Source organism: Limanda limanda, chromosome 3 (genome assembly GCF_963576545.1).
Source record: "Limanda limanda chromosome 3, fLimLim1.1, whole genome shotgun sequence".
In the NCBI taxonomy this organism is placed as follows: domain Eukaryota; kingdom Metazoa; phylum Chordata; class Actinopteri; order Pleuronectiformes; family Pleuronectidae; genus Limanda; species Limanda limanda.
This window is the reverse complement of record NC_083638.1, coordinates 22,973,012-22,995,612: the sequence shown is the minus strand read 5'-3', so window position 1 is coordinate 22,995,612 and position 22,601 is coordinate 22,973,012. Positions and strand designations below refer to the sequence as shown.

The 22,601-nt window shown below is 39.0% G+C and overlaps 1 protein-coding gene across 5 annotated transcripts in view; it reads right to left on the bottom strand.

Annotated features, from left to right (window-relative positions):
- Positions 1 to 1,103: 1,103 nt before the first annotated feature.
- tead1b (TEA domain family member 1b) overlaps positions 1,104 to 22,601 on the bottom strand; it is a 43,984-nt gene continuing 22,486 nt past the window's right edge. For 2 of the 5 annotated variants that reach the window (XM_061067928.1, XM_061067929.1), the window contains exons 3-13: positions 16,435 to 16,499; positions 14,505 to 14,720; positions 12,267 to 12,278; positions 11,040 to 11,171; positions 10,689 to 10,735; positions 10,539 to 10,600; positions 9,200 to 9,324; positions 7,849 to 8,022; positions 5,903 to 6,043; positions 5,653 to 5,805; positions 1,104 to 4,213 (exon numbers count right to left, since the gene is read on the bottom strand). In XM_061067928.1, coding sequence (XP_060923911.1) covers positions 4,100 to 4,213; positions 5,653 to 5,805; positions 5,903 to 6,043; positions 7,849 to 8,022; positions 9,200 to 9,324; positions 10,539 to 10,600; positions 10,689 to 10,735; positions 11,040 to 11,171; positions 12,267 to 12,278; positions 14,505 to 14,720; positions 16,435 to 16,499 — 1,241 coding nt within the window. In that variant the 3' untranslated portion in view covers positions 1,104 to 4,099. The remainder of the gene's footprint in view (positions 4,214 to 5,652; positions 5,806 to 5,902; positions 6,044 to 7,848; positions 8,023 to 9,199; positions 9,325 to 10,538; positions 10,601 to 10,688; positions 10,736 to 11,039; positions 11,172 to 12,266; positions 12,279 to 14,504; positions 14,721 to 16,434; positions 16,500 to 22,601) is intronic. The other 3 variants (XM_061067930.1, XM_061067932.1, XM_061067931.1) reach the window with 3 other exon arrangements.

Here is a 22,601-nt window from a genome sequence, read left to right as displayed (position 1 = left end):
AATCACAACACATTTATTAAACGCCTGCCCAGTACATAAGCCTGATAATTCACTTGAATAAACTGTAATGTTATGAAGAATCTCTAACATTTGAAGTGAATTTTAACCTGGTGTCAGGGCAGCTTTCTGTCAAATCACATTTTCTAGCACTTACAGTTGATAAGTGCTCAAGAAAAAAACAGCCTTGAACCAAAGAGCTGTTGTACCCCTCACATCTGTGAAGATGCAATGTGCCTTAAATGTCCACATGATGGCGCAATGCACTACAAAAGACTGAAACATCGTTTCATCGTAAAGGGGGAATCTATGCACTACACAAACATGGCTGAAAGACAATCTTTTGGGGCCACATTGTCAACAGCATTAAATCATTTATACTTAATGTTATAGATTTGAGATCATTTCTGACCTGAATTATCTGTTCCACAGTTTGCTCCTGTAAACACGGTCAGTGTTTTAGTGCAGGAACTTAGTTGATTATTTCTGAAATTGTATATTTTACAATGATGTCAGTAATAAAGCACATTTGTAATTTTATTAGCTAGTGATCTATCACTGAGATATCAGGCTACATCAAACACATGTAACACAAATTGTCTTCAGCAAGGACTTTTACTTTTTCAATCTAAACTATAATGGCTTTCATTATACAATAATTTAAATGCAGCACCAGAGGTTTGATCTCAGATTCTTAATGTGGCAACACTTTCTTTTCAGTTGAGCAATATTTGAATCCTCAGATATTTAATGGTTAACATTTTCTCACTTTTGTACAAATACACTTTGACTACAGTTATATACGTACAGACACATATAGAGTACATACTGGTAACTCATGTATTTACCTTAACTTTGACAGTGTCTCCCATCGGTGATGGTCCGTGTTTCAGTGGTCTACATGAAAAAGAGTTAAATAAGGAGATGGACAGAATAAACTAAAGTGTCTGGCTCCACCTGCTGTTCATCTGAGGTGTTTGCAGTTTAAGAGTTAAACATATGTTGCCTCCGTCCAGCATGAATCAACCAAAACAGTGTGTTGGAAAACACTGAAATGCTTCTTTACCATAATTAAAGTGTTTTTCTGAAGTGACAACAAAGGGGCGACATGTTTCAAATTTATTTAACTTCAGTATTTGTATACATAGAAAGTATCTAGAAAGCTACAAAATAACTATATTATCAAGAAGGCATCATAATGTTACAGAGCAAAAACACGACCATATGCAGAACACAGAAACATAGCAGAGCTTCTCTTCTCTCCTTCTGCTCCAACACTTTACTGTCATGGATATGAGAAGATATCACACACCTGTACCAAGAAAAAGCTGAGATATCGTTTTTTACAAAGCCCCTTTTTACAAAGAATAAAAGTCTGCACACAAAACCAAAATGTGTGCATGACGACTATATGTGAGCCATGTGAAGAGTCACTTCAAAGTCACCGACGGAGAATGGTCATGAAACAGAAAGGTACGAGTACCTACAGAATTACAAAACACAAGAGCTAGACTGCTGATTTGTTTGTAGCATGATTCCTCAACTTAGCAGATTTTTTTATTTGACATTTTTTGAGTCCATTTCCTTTTGAAATAGTCCACCTGACATTCACGCCACTGGAGGCCTCAGCCCTGCTGTTTTTTCTACGTGTTGGGACGACATGTGGAAATGTACCAGCAGTGCAGCAGTAACATCATTAACCATCTTATTGGGCTTGCAATATACAGACAATGTCATCACAAAACCAAGTACAACTGTATACAAGTACAATAAGAACATCTCACTAAGTAATAATCAATAAATGTGAACAGATACACAGGGTAAACATAAGAAAAGGCCTGTTTAACACTCCAGTGTCCACAGGACTGTGGCAGAAATACTGAATGATTGATTTTATCTGCATCCACCAGAGACATCGTCTGCATTCATCTAGAGCTCGATTAAAACACATTAGATGATGAAGTTGTAAGAAAGCGTAAGAGTCGGAGTATTTATGGTCCTTAGCGTTGACACGCATTTTAACCTTGACGGCCTCGTCCACAGCGGCAGTAAAACAAACAGCGTCTTAAACAGAATATGGAAAAAAGTTCAGATTTTGCCGCATTAAAACAGATCCAAATGATTGTCTGGAAATTGTTCTACAGACGTACTGATAATAATTATTTAAAATTATATATATGATAATAAAAGCATGTTGGTCCCTGCAGCGTCGTCAAAGGTAACATTAAGAAGGTCGGATGTTTTCTGTGGTTTTCACATTGTGATTGCGGGAAAGAGGAAACTTTAAAGTTTCCAAAGAACCTTTTATTTCCTTATAAAATAAACAAAACACTTGAACCTGCAAGTGTGCACGAAGCAGACGGCTGCAGTGAACTAGAGTGGACATCCTGCGTGCAGTCAGCAGCTGTATCCGCAGGTGTCTCAAAGAAGCAAAGAAAAAACGGTTTTCTTCAAATACATCATCATTAGTGAAATCAATTTAAAATAAAATGTATAGATCCTTTACTTTACCAGTATCCAGCTTTCCCCTGCTGACATTACAAACAAAAGGCAATGTGGTGATCGGTCTCACTTGTGTCTCCCTTTTTGGTCTAGCAACATTTGAATTTTTGAAGTTTGTGTTTCGACTTTTTGAAGCTGTAAATTTCAAACCGAAGGCACTTCCTTGCTACCATGCAGGACAGGACAGAAGATTGACTGTATCTCTGTTTTTTTTTTGGTCTGTTACAACAGGAAAGGCAGTCGGTCTGTGTTTAAAGTACACTCTCAGAAAAAGACTGAGATTTTAGGACACATATTACAGAGTTTAGAGAAAAATAGAACCTGTATCACAACAGATTTTGACCTTAAATTTGCAAACGGACTCACAATTATAAAGGATTCTGCCTCTGGAAAAACCAACAATAAACAAAAGACACTGGATTTTTTTCGGAGTGTACTGGTGAGTCTATTTTCCGGTCTCATCCACAAAATAGATTTTCGACTTGAAACAAAGCAAAGGGTGATGTCAGGATATAATCTAAGGCACTGTACACTTACACTTTGGCTGTTTGTAATATGAATTTTCTTACACGATGCAAACTTATAAAGTGTCTTCCCACGTATAGAGATCACAGTATTTGTGGCATGTTTTGGAGTTCACACACAGCTAGAAGATGTTTAAGGCTCGGGATCAGTGTAGGCCACAGAAACATGTGAATATGAAGGAGTCATTACGCGGCGATCCCAGAGGGGGGGAGGAGATTCTGAACAACGTCTGCTGTCTACAAGTGACTTACACTGTAACGATTATAGAAACCACAGATCTAAAAGAGAAAGATATATCAGTAAGGCGACTCCAGGGAGGGGAGAAAAGTGCTTTTGGACTAGTTGAGTCTGTTTGGAGGAATGTTTGCAGAGGAAATTCTCAGTTGTGGCAGAGGAAAGACTCGTTTGCAGCAAGGAGATGAATAACAGGTGGAAAAGATTGACTTCCTTTATGTAGTAGACTCTAGCAAAACATTTGTATTGTATTTTTTTTTTTTACAGTGCATTCATTCTGCTCGTAGTGTTTGACTTGGAGTGCTTCAGTGGGGATAAATATACGTCTGTTCTTTCAGAGACTGTGATTGTAGTGTGTTACTTTTGTTTCTTTGGAAAATCTATTGGCTGTGGGTGCATGTCTGTATATCTACAGTATATATGCTCACAAATCATAAACTACAGATGTACGAAACACACGCAAACATATTACACAGACCACATGAGCCTACTGGTAGAAAAGGCCAGCTTCCGTTTTTTTTCAGTTTTTTTTCTTAGTCTACGAGACGAAGCAGAAGACGACGCACAGATTTCCATTTACCAAATGAATCAAGTAAATTCTTTAAGAACGGCCACATTTATGCCCAACAGAACATAGTTTAAACATCCCGTATTTAAACATAAAACAACTGTACCGCAATTCACAGCTGCAGTCAAATAACAAACACTTATATTCAAACAAAATATATAGCGACCAACTTCACCCGATTCCATGACCAGAAAGCGTTCTAGGTGTGACTTTCAGGTAGAGGCACTGCCACTTGTTTTTGAGGTTGGTAAGTCTGTGAAAAGAAGGGGCTTCTCATTCCTTCACCAGTCTGTAGATGTGATGCTGGGCGCCGTGCTCGCTGTTTGAAACCTCAAACACACACGCCATACATAGCAGCGTCTCCTGGGTGTCCCTATTCGTCACCACCTGCAACAGAAAGGGCCGTCAGGAGTGGAATCAGTGAGGACTGAAGTCAGGGCGAGAAAAAGGACTTGACTTTCAACAAATCTATAAAATTGAAAGGACCAGAGGTCAGATGTACTTAGGGCTTAGTGCGTACAATTGAGTGACATCTAGTGGTGAAGTTACATATTGCAGCTGAATAGCTCAGCCTGTGGCAGCCTTTAGTTGTCATAAAAACTCAAAAGGTTTCAATTTGTCCAGTCTGGGCTACTGTAAAAAACATGGATGCCTCCATGGAGAATGCACACTACTGATTTAAATATAAAGTATTTAAATATAAAGGGCCCGTTCAAGGGTAAAGAAACAATTTGTACAATTTAGATGAAACACAATAGTAAAAACACATCAGGATTATTTTTATATTCAATCTCTGCCACTAGATCCCTTTAACCTTAATCTTACACACCTTACAAACCTTCGATAGCTAAAACTTTGATTTAAGTCCGAATTCTGCTTTCTTCTTGTAAGAGTTCAGCCTCAGTTCTGCTGCAGTTTACATATTGTATTTTTGTAAAATCATTAGAAAGAATATATAATATAATAATAATATATATAATTATATGTTTGTCTACCAGACCTTGCAGCACTGATATAGGTCGTTGCTTTGAGTCTCTCTCTCCAATAAAGGTTTAAACATGAAGTCATTGATTAATGAAACAAAGTGTAATGCTGAGTCCTCAGTCTGAGCGGTTGGCTCTCTGCCTGTATAATTCCTGGTAGTGAAGGATTAATTTATCCATGGAGACAATGATGACAGAAAATTGCAGACAGAGTGCGCAAAAATACATTTTTAGCTAATTCCTTCGAACATCATTTCTCACCTTATATTAAAAGTCACTTAAAGCATTAGCGGTTGAAAGTATAAACTTTAAATTGAACAAAAGCTTTTTTGCTTCCTCCTGCCGCTTTTGTTCCTTAGACATCTTGACTTTCCCTGAGTCAGTCTAAAGAATTTGTTAATTAACAATAATTTAGGAGGAATCTCGTGTTGGTATTTTTCACAATCGTCCTCATCTTGTATACTTTTAAGAAACGGGTCCCCGGTTGACATCCTGAGTGCCCCCCCTTCCACATGGGGATCTAGGTCTTTCTTTTTCTTTTTTCTTTGTCAATAGTGGTGAATGACATTTTAAGACCCCATGTGATGGCTAATAACAAGGGGTTCCTCCTGCCACCTCCCTTTCCCCCTGCAGATAATGAGGCTCCACACACGGCGTTTCATCCTCTGTGGAATGAGAGGAATGTGAGACCAGCGAGAGGAACTCATCTCCACACAACACCCCCTCTTTTTTTTTTTTTAAAGCTAACCAGAGCGACCAACACGCCCTCACAGCAGCGGGGAGAGAAGAAGAATGAGGGTCCTGCAGAGGGACCTCACCCACTCAGGTCAGTGAAGTGATTACCAGTAAGATGGTGAAGTTCTCCAGCACACTGTTCATCATGTATTTTTCCGGTAGATGTTTTAGCTTATGGATGAAGTTGATCATGTATTCACACATGGGAGACCGGCTTATTCTGTAGACGAAGCGCCCATTCTCAAACCGTGCGTATTCAGTCTGCGGAACAAGAGATACAAAATACACATGCTCAGAAAGCGTGCACAATCACAGACTTTTAATCATCGCTCTGATTAAAATAATGTAAAATCCGTACCTCAACTTTCTCGACGACCTGCTTGCCAAAGGAGCAGACCTTCGTAGAACATGTGATGGTCATGTTCTCTGCGCTCTCATACTGGCTTGTGACGCCATAGAAAGAGCCGGTGTCATCCTGAATGTTGCAGTTCAAGTCGGCCTTAGGAGCAGAAGGAAAAAAAGTTGTTGATGCAGATATGTGTATAATGTCCACATTAGAGGTTAAAACACACACAAAAAACAGCAAACAGATAAATACAGTGTATTACAGTGTATCCTGACCTTGCACATCTGTATACAATTGTTGTATACAATACAATTACACATCTCTGTTTAACCAAAGGCAGACTGTAAACACCTTTAGTAAATTCGTTTAAGATCAGACATAAACACATTCATGTTCCCCGGGTTTCATCAAACAATTAATTATTTCATATAAAACAAACCCTTGGAATGTAATGTTCCCACTTAAACCTTGAAGGTACGATGGTTTTTAAGATGAAATCTGTGGGTAGTGGCAATAAACCTAAAACCAAGAGCAAAATCTAATCAGTGGCCATAACAACAGGCATCCAAGCACTAACAAAAAAACTTTCTTGCCATTCGAACATTATTTTGAATATCAACCCAACAGTGCAAAGAATCCCCACGTCCAAACTTAAGTTAAATCAAAAACATATCTGGCCCCTTAGAGGCTGTATGCTCCACTAAGATCCACATCGATTTGGGTTTATTAGAGGGTTTTCTTCAGTAAACAGTTGAACAGGTGAAGAAGAAGCTCTGAGAGAAGCGTGTGAACCAAAACAGTGAAGTCTCAGAACAGACAGGGAAACTAACTGAAACTGAGCAGATGGAAGGTGCAGATTAAAGCGATAACTGTCTGTGTATTTATCACTATGAAACATCACACACACGCCATCTTCTTTTCACATTGTCCTTCTCATAAAAGTATTGATCATAGCAGCTTTGAGGGTAGCTGACACTGGCCTTGTAAAGACTCACAACAAAGGCAGTGCAATCAGTTTAAAACACTTGTATCAACCCACACAAGTGTCTGAAATTTGTTCTATACACTCTGGAAGTGTAGAAACATGAAGACAGAGTACATAGTGTAGTACTGAACTGGGGACAGTACATATCTGCACCTTCAGAGGAAGTCAGACTTTGGTTTTAACATGGTAACTGTAAAATGTATCAAACTCAGCATTAAAAACTTCTGATCAAAGCGCTGTTGAGATGGAAAACCAAATTAGAAGATCTCAGGCAGCATCTGAATCAGTATGTTAATGTGTCCATATTGGAAACAAGATTGTAAGGAGGATTAAATGAAGTTACATTAAAAGACTGATTTATAATGTTGAACCTGTCTGCTCCCAGAGGGCAGCCTTTCTATGCCCTGAACATCCTGTTCATTATGGACACAAAGAGAGGAGACGTCCTCCTACAACATTCTCCTCCTTCATTAAGCAAAGCAGTTATACGTTCATTATTGTGCAGATTCTGTCTTTCATTTGAAATTTAGATTGGTCGCTCACTTCAAAAGGAATTTGAAGGGACTTGGTCCAAGTGCATGCGGTCTCTACTTTGTTGGCTGCCGCTAGTTAGCATTTTGCATCAAGGAGGAAATACATGCAATGTTTAAACAGCCATTAGGAGTGCAACTAGGTCACTCCATTGTTTGGAGATATTACACTGAATTAGTGAGTGCTTTGATCAAAAGCTCTCCTGCTATGCAAGTCCAAATATAGCAGGGTGCATTCTGCAAACATTAAGAGAGCAGTCATGACTGTGTAGAGTGATAACACCCAGTAACTAAAGATGAACCCGAACAGACTGTTTCTCAACAGGATTCTGCCGTCAAACATCCCACAATGTGCAAAACATTACTAATGATATCAAGGAATTCATCTGCAATGCTGACATTTTGTATATTGCTTTGGCAAATTCATGACAAATAAAACTCACCCAGAACTTTATAAGAAAGAAGCAGTTCTGTGGACCTTTCGCGTACAGCTCCTTCAGTCCGCCTTTCTTTTCAGGGAATTTATCATAAATCTGACGGATGTCCACCGACTCCAGCAGGGCGTCGCTGTAGGAGTGATTTGTCTGGCCGATATGTACAAATAGGTGCTTGTTGTACTGAAAAAGGAAACAAATAGATAACATTAGGAAAAAATACAAAAATATGTATTTCAAGTTGTATTATTGTCATTTAGAAAAATAAAAAAAACATGTCACATAAAACTGAAATTAAATTAATCAATAACATTATTGCACATACACAAAGTGAATATACAAAGACAAGTAAAATAAGACAATTATAGCAATTTACTAACGTCTATAGCCGGAGTTAGATTGGTAACAATATACTCTGATGATGTGAAAAAACCCTTAGAATAAAATTAGGCAAAATTATTCTGCTCACAAACAAAAAAATCCCCTTATGTTAATCAAGGCAGGGATGCTGGATATTAAAGTTTGATATTATTATGATAAGCAAGAAAGATCAATCATGAGCTTTAAATGAGGTAAAATAATTCAGGCGGATGGTGGAAGAGTATAGGATTCAGTCTTCACTCACATGAAAAGCAACATTTCTGTATCAAAGCAACAATCACCTAAATTGACAATATAAAATTACACTGAGGTTGGATCTCTTGCTTTAAACTTTTAAAACGAGAATATTTGAATTATGTTTTTACAAAGTGAATAAAAACAGCTCTGTTCAGCTTAAAACCCATGATGCATTGCCACCAGCAGAAAGAGAAGCAACAAATCAGAGAATAACATTTGATTTCCAGAGGTTTGTTGCCCTCACTGTGAGCATATGAAACTGTCATGTGGCAACTGCACTTCAGTCTAAAAGCTCACAGAGCAGCCGCTGTAGCGTGTGGCCTTTAGGGCACTGCTGCATGTAAGATTAATGGCCGTTGTCATGACATATCAATACCAGAAGAGAGCGAGTGCACGGGAAAATGTAGACAAACATTAAGGCAAGTATGAAATGTGAGCTGCTGATAAGTGAACTCATAGTGAGTCTGTTGTTTATCCCGCTGAGCCGAAGTCTGCAGTTCAAATATAGTTTTGGCAGATCTTCTAAGGATCTGATTAATATACAGTATTCCTGCAGGTTTTCCTGCTGTGCGACTCTGCACGCCAGACGTTACCCTCCTCAGCTTGTTTTGGCCTCGTCTCGGCTGACCCGTCTGCCTGGGAAATTGACCCAGTGTATTCATAGAGGAACGGCCTGGACGATAAGAGGTGTGAATCAACACCACGAGATAGATTTCATGCTGTGGTATGATGCTTTACTCACTGAGTCGGGGTCTCTCTGCTGCTCTAGGAAAGCGGAGAACTCCACCAGTCGGAGTTTAGATGTGCCGATGGAGCGGCCCTGCCATGCTGGTGCGGTGGGAGCTGGAGCTGCCGTGGACTCGTAACCTGAAGTAAAACCAGAGTAAGGTTCATCCTCTCACAGGGTTGTTTTACAGCATGAAATGGGTCATTTTAGAATAAATAAATCCTTTGTCCTATTAGATTAGATTAGGACAGTTTAATTAGGAACATCTGCTGGTAGTCAGGTTTAGGCGCACCACAATAAATAGTTAGGTTTCACTCATAGCAACGCCACAGTTTTTGCCGCAATTTGATCTTTACTTGTTTGAAGCTTTGTGGGATTAGTTTGTACTTTCTGATTTCTAAAATGTTACTTCTGTTGTTTGTGCCCACTTCAATGCAGGAAGTAACAAACACTGACACTGGGACAAAACATTGATCATCCAAAAAGTTAAAACACAACAACCTTGTCATGTTTGTGATAATATTACATCACAGCACAAAGTCTCCAGCATCTCCATGAGTTCTGTATTCGCAGGCAACAGATGTTTTTGTCTCTAACAAGGAGGTTAAGTTTTTTTGTTTGTTAAGATTACACAATAACATTCCTGGATTTCCTCCAAACATGGTGGAAGGAAGGAACATGGGCCAAGGAATCCATTAAATTATGGAGTGGGATCACAAAGGAAGGTTGAATGATCAGCCAATTTGACTTCTCAGAAAATAAACATGAATTTTAATATTAAGAAAATCAGGCTCAAATCAGTGAAGATCAAAATAATATTCGGGCTCTATTGAAGTTTAAGTGGTTTCATAATGGGACGGTTGGGCCTTGGTTGAGGTATGCAATTAAATAAGCAAGTTTCAAATGGCAAAAAAAAGAATGAAACAAAATGTTGCATAACAGGACTTTTTGTTGATTTCTTTCTTGTTATGGTTGTGCAACATGAACTGCTGGAAACCTTACAAGTAAAAATAAACCTTAAAAAAGTAATAGTAAGTAATGAAAAATATTAAATATATATACAGCATATATACATAATATGGAGAAGCTGATTCTGATTAGATTTGTAGACTCAAACCAGATCCTCAAAACCTGATAGTTTCACAGCAAAAAGTGACAATCGAGGAGGTTCTGAACTGCCTCCAATCAAGCAGGGAAAAGACAAAGTGACAAGGAAGTGAGTTTGATCTTCAGCTGGCTTATGATGAAAGTTATCAAAGAAGAGCCATATCAGAGGGTACAAAAATGCAAAAAAAAGAGAGGTTCATTTTGGATTATTTTTCCTTGAAAGTTTTTAAATGAAATAAATTCTTACTTGAAATGGCTGTTGTGACTGCTGGCTGAGTGGAGTAGGCTTGCTGGGTGAAAGGCTTAATACTGGAGCAGAGAAAGAGAAACAACATTTAAAAAAAAAAAGAATTTTAAGCTGAAGTTTTCTACTCTGAGGTCAACGTGTGATACTTACTCTTGTGACGATCCCGGCTGACCGGTCGATATCATACCCTGCCATAACTAGACAATAAGATGTATAAATAGACAACAAAGTACAAAGTACAAACAACATCCAATTGTGAGCAGCTGTGAGCTACAAGATCAAACTGGCTTTTAGCTCCTTGTTCAGTGGATGTAGTTATCTTGAATACCACTTCTTTTGATCATCTGCTTATCTGATAGGCACAAATAAGATGCAGTGTGTAATGTGATTTGGCCTGGCTGTCGGTGTGTTTGGCCCCGTGGCTGCCGGGGGTGAAGCTGGCCCCAGGAGGATCAAAAGCGGGGGTGGAGTGGTGGGCGCTGCAGCCGATGAGGCTCTTACCCCTGCTCCAGGAAAGGCTGGGCGCGGGATGCCTGGCAGGCCGAGCTTGTTGTGAATCGCCGTGGCAGAGACGATCTGAGCCGAGGACATGGAGGCCATGCTCTGGAGGGCTTTGTCCTTCACGGCTTGGTCCTTTAACAGCAGTCACAAAAGGCTTAGCACCCACACAGAGAGAGGGGGGGGGGGGGTGCAGAGGCAGCAACAACCCCGACTAAACAACACACTGAAAGCACCACTGACCTCTCTCACAACAGCAAACAGCGAGCAGGTTAAAAAGAAGATGTATCAGCATTGCTATTTAAGTGTAGGCTTTTTTTTATAAAGGAATGTGTCAAACAATTACCATTGACTTCCGATATACAATACTGAGCAGTGGTATGCACTTAAATGAAAGTTTGCTTGTTGATCTACTTCAAAAATACTTGTAAAACACTAGTTCGGCAGCCGTACTATTAAGACTGCATTTATCTGTCAAAACATCGTAAGGAATTTTTCCTGCAACACCGAAGGACACTAATGACACTTTGAGAGTCTGAAGCAGGTCCGTTTAGGTTTGTTCATTATTATTAATTTAATTATCCGGCTGTATACAAATCCATTCAAAATGGACATGCTAAATTAACAGGATAGTAATTTAAGAAGAACCAAAAAAATCCTCTAGAAGTGCACTGGGACGTAGTCTCTTGTTAAAGGTCGTGTTGCTATGATATGTGCAGGTGAGTTTTGTGTTTTCAAATTGTAGTCAAAATTTAACAAGCCTAGCTTTAATGTGCATTAATATAGTTACTTCAAGTCGAGCTGAACTAAAAAAACTATAAGCTGCAGCAGAGTGCACGCACACACACACACACACACACACACACACAACACACACACACACACACACACACACACACACACACACACACACACACACACACACACACACACACACACACACACACACACACACACACACACACACACACACACACACACACACACACACACACACACACACACACACACACACACACACACACACACACACACACACAAGTAAACCCATGCATTGTCAAGCTGAAGGTGAGCATGCTGGCAGAGTCAAGCTGCACTATAACAATAATATGAGGACAAACAGATGCCAATAAACTGGGGAAAAAACTGGGCAGCAGCTATTGTGTCACTATGAGCACAAACACATGACGAGCAGCTACAGGACAACAAATGAAGGAAGTGAATACTTACCATGCTTGTAACCTAAACACAAACAAACAGGGCTTTAGTGTAAATTCTGTAAAGTAATTCAACAATTTTCAAAAATGCTTTTATCAGTAGAAAACTATTTTAATTTGAGTGTCCAGGCGTCTTTACACAGTACAACAAACACATGGGAAAATAAGACGTCATGACAAAGGATTATTACATTTATATTTACAAATCATTCTTGGTTTCTGTGGCAAATGTCTTGTCCTTAAAATTTATAAATTTCACAATCTGATCAGGGGTCTTCGCTCCAGACAGAACAACAGAGCAGTAACATAATGACTGTCAATTCACTAAAATGCCATTGACAGGACCAGAAACAGCAGGTTTTCATTGATGCCTCCTGAAATGAGGGGCACACTTCTTGTACTTCTCTTTTCCACTGAACTCTAATTTGCTTTAAATGAGAAAAGACAGGGATTCATACAAAAGCTGTCTGTTTTTCTTCAGACTGCCGCCTGTGCCCCTGAAAGACCAGGCATTCATGTGGCTAGCAGCCTGTGTGACTCTGTCTCAACACAACCACACACACACACACACACACACTATAACACACATTAACACACACACACACACACATGTTTGTACTTCTATCTTAGTGAGTACACTGATTGGCATAATGCATTTCCAGCTCCTTACCCTAACCCTAATCATCCAAACTAAATGCCTAACCCTTAACCTTATTCTTACCCTAACCCTAACCTAAAAACCAAGTCTTAACCCCCAAACCGTCCATCAAAGGGGGGATCTCAAAGTGAGGACCGGCCAAAAATGTCCTCGGTTTACCAAAATGTCCTCACTTCGTATGACTCAAACTGGTCCTCACAAAGATAGCTGTACAAGAGCACACCCACCTACACACACAGTCATAGATCACTTTTGGGGACATTACATACACTTGCATTCATTTCCAGCAGAATTACGCTAACCCTTAACCACTACTTGCCTCACCCAAACCCTTAACCACTGAAAAAAATCATCATTTTCCCAACTGAGGTTTTTATTCTAAAGCTTTGTCCCCTTTTGTATGAGCAGTCCCAAAATAACTGTTTTTTTAGTCTGAAATGTCCCCAAAGGTAGCCTAGGACAAACATACACACACAGAGATTAATGAGGGCTCATTAATTTGAGTTGAAGTGTGAAAGTCAAAATGTATAGCAGGCTCCCCGAGAAGAGAAGACAAGAGCTGGGCACATGGGTGAAGTATCTTTTCATGTCTAAACATTACTTCATAGAATATCTTGAAATACGAATCAGAGATATTCAAGAGTTCATTATTCACATTGATTTGCATTTAATAAGGCATTCTGAAAAACTTTCTTCAGAGATTCTTTTTACAGACGTCACTGTTGCTGTAATAACTGACAGGAACGCTCCGAAGTGACGACATCTGAACCAGGAGGAAGCAAAGCGACAAACAGCCATGGCATTGTGAGAGCCCGGAGTTATTAACAGACTGAAGGGAGAACAAGAAAGCAGAGAGGGCATTTCAGAAACAGCCGGCTTCACGGCCTTTCTCCGCTCTGAAGGCACGACACTGAGCCTTTGACAGCGGGGGAAAGTTGGGTTACACTGTCAAAGGAGGCAGACAAGTAATCGCCTTTTTTCTTATTTAACACAGACCCCCCCCGCCCCCAAACTTTATCTACTGTTAATCTGTCCATTGCTTATTTTGAGATCGCTCAATAAATTTCAAATGTTTTGTCATGAAATTTGATACAAACTTTCATGATCTCCAGACGATGAGTCGCCCTGACCTTTAATTATATTTTTTAACTGTCAGTATCTGTAATGGCTTTAAAAAAAATAAAATTCAGCAGCGGTCAGTTTGTTGTATAACGAAAAATTACTACCAGTCCAATTTTTTTTTAGATTGCTAGCTATTTATGTATTACAATAATTATAATCACTGGTGAGAGAATTGTCTATTCTGTCTCTGTCACTATTTTCACAGCATAGTCGTTGATATGATGAGCAGCCACGCTTAAAGCAAAGGGACAATACAGAAAGGTGAATAAAAGAGATAAAATCAAGTAGACAGAAGGAGTGAGAGATGGAGCGAGAGGGTGGAGGGGGTTAAAACATGTGAGATGAACACAGTCAGCAAAGGATTAGGGTTAGGGGGTAAATCAGAGCACCAGGCATTCACTCTGTCACCACAGGAAACAGGAAGTTAAGACGCACGGCAACCGACAAGCCCAAAAGCAGAAAAGCGCATACCTTTAGCTTGGAATGAAACTCACGAGATTTCCTTCTGGCAAGAACCTGAATGTGACTAGACACCTGCGGGGTAGGGGAGGGGAGGAAAACAAAGGAAGAGCCTGTAACCATGGCAATGAAAAGCCCCCTACAACTGGGCAAAGCCAGACGTACCTTAATGGCAGCGTGGATTTCTCGAACTTTCTTTCTTGCTAAGACCTGTATGTGACTAGACACCTCCATTAAAACAGAGAAGAGGGAGTATAAAAAAAACAGGCAAAAACAAAAGGAAAGTACAAAGTGGAATACACAGTTCTTTGTTTAGAAACACTTGAGGGAGATAAGGTGGGTAACAGAAGCATGTCCACACCACACACCAAGCTAACAGCAAGTAAAGCATTATGCTGTGTGTTGCCGTTACTTAAGTGAACTGATTAAGGAGGATGCAGGCCCCTTTAGCTCACATTAAGACATACAGATGTGATCTGCTGTGTGCTGAATGAGAATCGGCTCGTCTTGTATTCTTTCGGGAGCTGAACGAGGCATTTCCCCAGCCAAGTTAGCCGCTGGTGTTCACACAGTTCAAAATGATTTAATATTCTCTGGTTATTATGATCAGCATTTTATAAAAAATAAAACAAAAACAATTCAAGAAATGTATGAGCAAATATTTGTTAATATTATAAAAAATTTAGATTAAAAGGAAATTGTAAGATAATCCCAAAGTAAGAAGTTTTCTAAAGCCCAAACGGAACTATTTAAAGAGTTTTTTTTCTCCAAGCAACATTAGAAAATCCAAAGGTTTGGATTTTAGAATCATAGAAAACTCAGTGGACAAGGACAAATCTGAATTTTAGAGGTTATGAAAGGGGAATTGTTTTGAAAATATATCTTATAAAATTATTTAAATGATGATTCAATCATCAAAATTGTTGCGGACTGATTTAATCTTATCTCTGATAAAAAATAACAGCTTGTTAGCATTAACATTAACATAAATAACACATACATTCAAACAGCAGAAACAGATGTGTAGGTGTTGCTGTTGGGCATCAATTCTCTTGTCTTTCTCTCTCATTCTGATTGTGTGTTGAGGAGAAGAGTCACAGACTGATCAATCCACATAAACAAACACACACACACACAGTGATCGAACGTCATTGTAGACGCCGGCCTGTTTATCATTGTTATTCAGGTCAGTGGTCAAGTCTGGGAATTTTCTGTTTAGAGGGAACATCAGTCAGTTGTTACTGAAGCCTGGCGGAGCTGGTCATTACCAGGTCATTTGAATACAAGAACTAGCATCCTTCTCATTCTTATTAGTATATACATATACAGAGAGCCCTTAATTCTGATTGATTAACCTACATTTTATGATGTATTACTGCACAGATGTATTTATGTATCTGAATCTTAGCTCATCTCTCTGGAAGGAGAAGCGTGATACAGTGTGTTGCAGAAAGCAGAATGCACTCACTGCCCATACTCTTTGATCAGAGATGGTACCAATCCATTAAGGCTTCGACCTTTCTGTTAATAAAGGCCTATTTTACTGCAAAGTGCATGACCTCTGTGATGTAGTCATACAGAGGAATACTTCCACTGTCAGGCTCCTCTCTCTTCACATAACAGCACTGATCTTAGATTTGTATGTACAGTACCTGCTTTACTGTAGATATCGGCAGGTTGCATTTCAGGTAAAAAGGTTGATATACTGTATGCTTTTTAAAGGGAAAACTGCACAAACCTAGTAAAAAGCTACATGTCATATCGATACATATTTTGGAAATGTAATAATCCAGGGATTTCTGATTTATGTCAGCTTCAGACGTGCCCTGGACAGCTTAGCATTGTGTTGCTCTCTGTCTATATTTGTTGTTCTCCTGCAGTAACAAAGGCGACAGACTGCACACATTCACATCTGACAGAGACATCTCCTCTCTTGTCGTACCTGCTTCCGAGTCCTCGTCTTGCCAGTCCGAAGCTTGATGTATCTGGCTATCAGCTCATTGCGACCTGTGTGAACAAGAAAACAAAGGGAAAGGTGTTACATGTAAAAAAAAACTTAAAAAAACTCTGAATGCCAAGGGAGGAGTGGAAATTTAGAAAACATTCTGCAAAAAAAAACACCACAGAGTTTACTGTTGTGTGTGTGTGCTCCAGATAGTGTGTACAAGTGTCTGTGATTCTTTAGGCTCAACATTCATCATCTTGTTTTTTTATGTTGCTTCTGGGTTTGATTTTTAGTTTTTTAATTAAAAAAAACAACAAAAATGTTGATTGAGTTTATGAATGTAGGTAAAAGTAGAGGCATTGATCATTCAGCAGCGCTGATAAGCTCCAGAAAAAGTTTTTTTGCTTCAATTAAATGAATTAATACCTTTGTACATAGGGTACACAACCCTGAACATACAAATTGTGAATGTGGAAAATGCTTATTAACTTTTTAGGTAGTAGTCATGGATTTATTTAGACAAAGCACCTATAGCGTGTGCAACCGTACAAAACAGAAGATATGTATATCTTATAAACAAACCAGATCTAATTTCCCTATGAAAACACCATGTGACATTAGCATTAAAAAAAAAACTGGCAGCAGCACAGCCTTTCAAATTAATCTAATTCAATCTCATTCTCTTCAAAGCCCGACGCTTTGAAAGGAAACAGTCCTAGCTGTTCATACTATTACAGAAAATAATGGCTACCGAATATATTGGGTTTAAAACAGTGCAGCTCTGACTAAATTATAATTAAAGCATAGCTTTGTAGAGATTTCCAATTAACAACGGCTCCAAACATTCTTCTGCCCTCAGCTCTGCTCTAATTGCTGTAGCAATGCACATGACCCCAGCTTAGCCCTTTCATATGGTAATAACATGCCGCCAACCAAAACTATTACACAAATTATAGGTAAGGAGGCTCTCTAATTATGTGTCCAGCTGTAGTCCACCAATGCCATGGATCTGTTCTGCTCCTCTATGAAATGCACCAAACCCTCAACATAATGACACATTTTTCTACGTTCACTTCATTATCAATTAATGGTCTTACTTTATTATTACGACACAATGGGACCACAACGTGTTGCACATGTGCTAATAAGCTGTATCTCAGGTAATCAGAACAAAAGGCATCTTCTATCAATGGAGGCACATCACGGATCAGAGAATGTGACGGAGAACATAAACAGACACCTTTGATGGATCTATAGACAAGAGAACAATGGAAATGTAACTAGAAAGGTACTCGGTATAGCGCATACCTCTCAGCTAAGAGCCAACAGTCACCTTTAAGCCTCACCAAATTATACACCCTCGTGGATGTTTCGATATCATCAGATTTTATTTTCAAGATCCATGATGCCAGTTTCAATAAAATCGGATTCGTAGTTTTTGCATAATCCTACTAACAGACAAATAGACAAGAAAACATCAGCTCCCTGGTGGAGATAATCGCCCTAAAGCCTCATCTTGTGTGGCACCAGCGATCTTATATTCTACTCATGCTAGCAAGGTATAGCTAGCTTTCATCAAAACCTCAAAACCTGCTATATCCATGTCTTGCAAGTGATGATTGATTGACCAATAATGATCAATTAATGGTTCATTACCATAATAAATCCCAAAAAAACGTCATATTTGTTGGAGTTTTTTGAAGGTGGACTCCATGGCTCTTTTCACACTGAACATTTAAACCAGGCCAACACACATGAACCCAGTCATGTGACCACGCTGGACATATAAACATCAACATCTGGCGAGTGACAGGTCCAGCCACCTGCAGTGTACAATTTACTAGATGTAGTAGCGGAGGGGGAGGGCTGCGCTATTTTCAATAATTCACACACTATGGAAACATGACATGACAATACAGGCATTCATGCAAACTCCTGATTCGTAGATCAAAGCACACAAATGGCCAGCTGAAAGCTTGCTTACTGTTGAATAATTCATTCTTTTCACCAGGCTGGAAAAAAGCTCAGTGGGTCCTGGCTGGCCCATGTTCTTTTTTTCTTTCTCTCTTCTTGCCTGAGTTGGCTCTGCAAAACAACAATTCCTGAAAAAAGATGTGGCTGTCCACATTCACAATAAAACTCAGCTTTTCCTTCCTGAAATCCATGTAGTGCTACTCTGCTACATTACCAACTAATAAATCAATGATCTTCCACAAATAACAAATTGCCGACAGTTTTTGTAAAAAGTAAGTCTACATGACGTTGCGGATAAGCGGATTTTGTTATTACAATATAAATTTGTCGCACTTTCAGTAGATGTATGTATTTAAACTCAACTATGGTTCCCAAAACTAGTCATAAGACTATAACCATTTTCAAAGAAGAAGACTAGTACAGGAAGGAGTTCATTAAAAAAATCGTCAGTTTTTCAGCTTCTATGTTTGGTTCAAAGTTTGCTCACATGCATTAAGGCTTGATTAAAGCATAGCTTTATGTACTTTGTATACTGATTTAATGATTCAACTTTAAGAGCCAATCTGTTGAACAATTAATACAACTGAAATTCAGAGTGTCACTGGCAGAGCTTAAGATCTAAACTTTGAATTTGGGAAAGTCATCTTATTGAGGGTGCTGGCTATTTTTTTCAACTAAGCCCCGAAAGATTTTCTTCCCATTCGTTTTAAATGATCAACCTATCTACAACTGAGACAGGAGCTGAGGGTTAAATAAGGTCCTGCTGTCGTAGCAGTGCCAGGAGAAGGCTAAGAAAATTAACTCTTTATTGGGTGTTCCCGTCACTCAAAGCAGCAGGAAGGGGATTAAATATTTATAGTGTGACCCCTGAGCAGGTCTGTGTTGTTTAGCAGCTAGAGGAGCCCTCCACCTGGCCAGAGTAAACTCTCCTCAGAATTTCAATGAGTGTGGAAGATCGGCGACATGTGAATGGCACTCCAGCAGCAGCCCCACAAAGAGACGCTGGCTCGGCTTTCTCTAGACCGTCTCCAAGCAGCTGATTCCTCATTCAGTCAGAAATCCAATTTGGCCCTCAGCATCCTCTGTCTGAGGAACCTGGGACGGGCTCCCTCTGTTGTGAATGACAATGGAGTGAATTGTCCCCAGTCGACATGTGGACCAACCTCAGAGGTACCACACCCAGAGATAACTTACCATTTCCTCCCATTAGACTTTCAATGTCGAAATCAACAGTTGATAATCCTGACTGATGTTTATTGTCTCGATTATTTGATTATTGATTTGTTCCATTAACTAATGGTGAAAAGATGCTGATGACAATTTTCTTCAAGCCTATAATAGCTTGTTTTGTTTGAGCAACAGTCCAAACTCAAAGACACTGAATTAATGACCACAGCAAATCTTCACACTGGAGAAGTTGAGAGTGGGGAATGGAACCAAACAACATAGCAGCCTAAATTCCAAAGGTTCTGTCTTTACGATAATGCTGTGACAAGGCAAATCTTCAGGTCATCCAAGTTTTCCTTTGAAGGTTACCTACAGATGATCGACCGTCAAAGTAGACGCCGATTCGTTTTCTGTGAAAGTCGTAGACATGTATGTAGTTGGTTAAAAATCAATCCTGCATTGCTCATTTTCTGCTTCACTACGAACTCCTGCTAAAACCAGATATTTTAAAGAGTGCAATCATCCTTTCTGCTGATAAATATGTGATTCCATGTACCTTGAAAAATACATGTATACCCTCAAATTCTGCATTAGTCAGTTCAAGCGTAAGAGCTATTTTAGGCCCTACTGTGCTTTGTGCAACTTTAAAGTGAAAGAGAATTAGATTTTCCAAGAAAGGTAAAGTGAAGAGAGAGTTTTGTCATTTACTCTGAGCACAACATATTTCAGGTTTATATTGTATTCTGGCTTTTAAAACCTTCTCAAAGAAACTGGTATATTCCGACCTCTCCCTTAATGGGTTGCACCCTGTATGATTGTTGGAACATCAGTTTAAACCACGATTGTAGATAACAAAGGATTCAACTTTAAGTTAATTTCAAAATGAAGCAGTTTATTAGTTAGATGGAAACACATATTGTCTTAGTAATAAATATGATCAATTTACTTTTAAATACAAAAAATACCACTTATTCTAAAAAACGGAAAGCTGAAACTACTAAATATTTCAGTAAATATAGATTGTTTTAGCTCTACAAAGGATATCAAGAACCGTTTTTGAAATCATGCAGAGAGGTTTGAGACATTTGTAAAATGAATAAATCATCTCACAGCTGTCCGATACAGCTTCTTACATCTTATTTCTAGTGATGGGCTTCAGTGACAGTCCACAAGAAGTCCTTGAGAACAGTGTTTAAATCCAACGCAAACACTCAACAATCAATGTAGTATAAAATAGAAGCAACATACAAGGCTAATCAATATGACATGACAATTAACATGGCTTGTATTTCATGTTTCCAAATGTCCACTTTACTAGAGTACCACTAAAACATTGCTGAATCTCCACTAGCATGCAAACCCAAATGCTTGTCATTGAATTCACTACCAACGCCTTTATACACCTGTGTAACACAAACAGTCTAATTTAAGTAATGGTACATTAAACAATTTAACTGGCTTGGTTACATCCTCTGAGCAGCAAGAACAATACTTTACTGCTCAGTGCAGTTTTTTTTCTTTTCCTCCTTTTAAAAGCATCCATTTCCTGTAACAGCACTTTTTCCTAATGCAGGCACAACCACAGTCACATCTGGCCCAGCACTCTGCCATGAGACAGTGAGACAGAGCCGGGCCTGGCCAAGAATCAGTCGGCAGATTGCCGACATGTGTGGCTCCTACCACTCAGCTCTGTGAGCAGGGCCTGACAGAACCGAGGACAAATCTGTGACGCTACCCAACACAGTATAAGACCCGTCTTTCATCAACCCTTCATTCAATTCTTTGTTTTTTTAAATGTTCACATTACAATACCTTTAAACTGTGGTTAGACCGGAGGTGGCTTTGGTACAACAGGCTAGAAAGTATCATTCATTAATTGTTCAAATCATTTTTCTTGCAGAACTGACAAATATTTGATAGTTCAAGTTCTTCAAAACTAAATATCCTTGGAAACTGTGCAAATTTTTTATTGTTTTTCAGATATTTTGGCGGAATTTGTACCTTTATTGATAGGACCGTGTGTAAGCGTGACAGGGCGAGAGTGAGCAGGGAAGACATGCAGCAAAAACACAGGTCTGAACAAAACTTATAGCTTCAGCCTCAGAAAATGACAGGCAACTTAAATATATAGATATTTAATAGTAATTCAATGCAGCCCTAGACTTCTAATTTATTAAGTACAGAACTAATATATAAAATACTGCTGAAGCTACAACGTCATGCTCCTGTCAATCAACAGAAAATTAAGTTTGAATAGTTTCAGTAAGAAAACATCAAATATTTCCCAGTTCAAGCATCTGAAATGTGAATTTTTGTTTTGTTATTGCAAACTGGTTATTTTTGTTCTGGAATGAAAATGCGACCTTGAGCTCTTGAAACTTGGGATGAATGCTTTTCACCATTACTTAAGACTGAATAATTATATAAAATATGATAAACAACTTAATCAACAATTTATATAACAGTTGGTTAAGCCTAAATTGCAACTGTTCATATTAACCCAAACAATATTTTGATTTTAATCTGTTGATTCAAACCTTTCTTTTGGTTTACAGACCATAGCCTGTTGTATGTTGATTTCCTTGTGTGTGTGCACGTGTGTGTGCGTGTAGCAGGCCGACACAATGGCCCCAGCTTTCCTGTCATCCGTGATAGATGACTCAAGGGTCTCAGGCAGACATTAGCATCACAATAGACTCAACGAACAATATGAAGGCATTCGGCCCAGGTTTTTGGGAAGAGCAGGCAGAGCCAGGAAGCCTTTCACTCGCAGTATCAATGGGAAATCACTGCTTGCCAAGTGGGGAAGAAGCTGTGACTTGTGACTTGAAAGAAAACTGACAGTGGCATTTTTGGAAGGAAAACGCCACGCTATCTGTTTAGCATTATTTAGCATTGTTAGCTGTGGGTAAAAGGCAAAAGGCTGCGCTGAGGACAAGGATCATGTGGGATGAATCATTTTACACAGGACTAACAACCAAATCTTGGAATTAAAAAAAAGTATGTCAGCTACATAAACATAA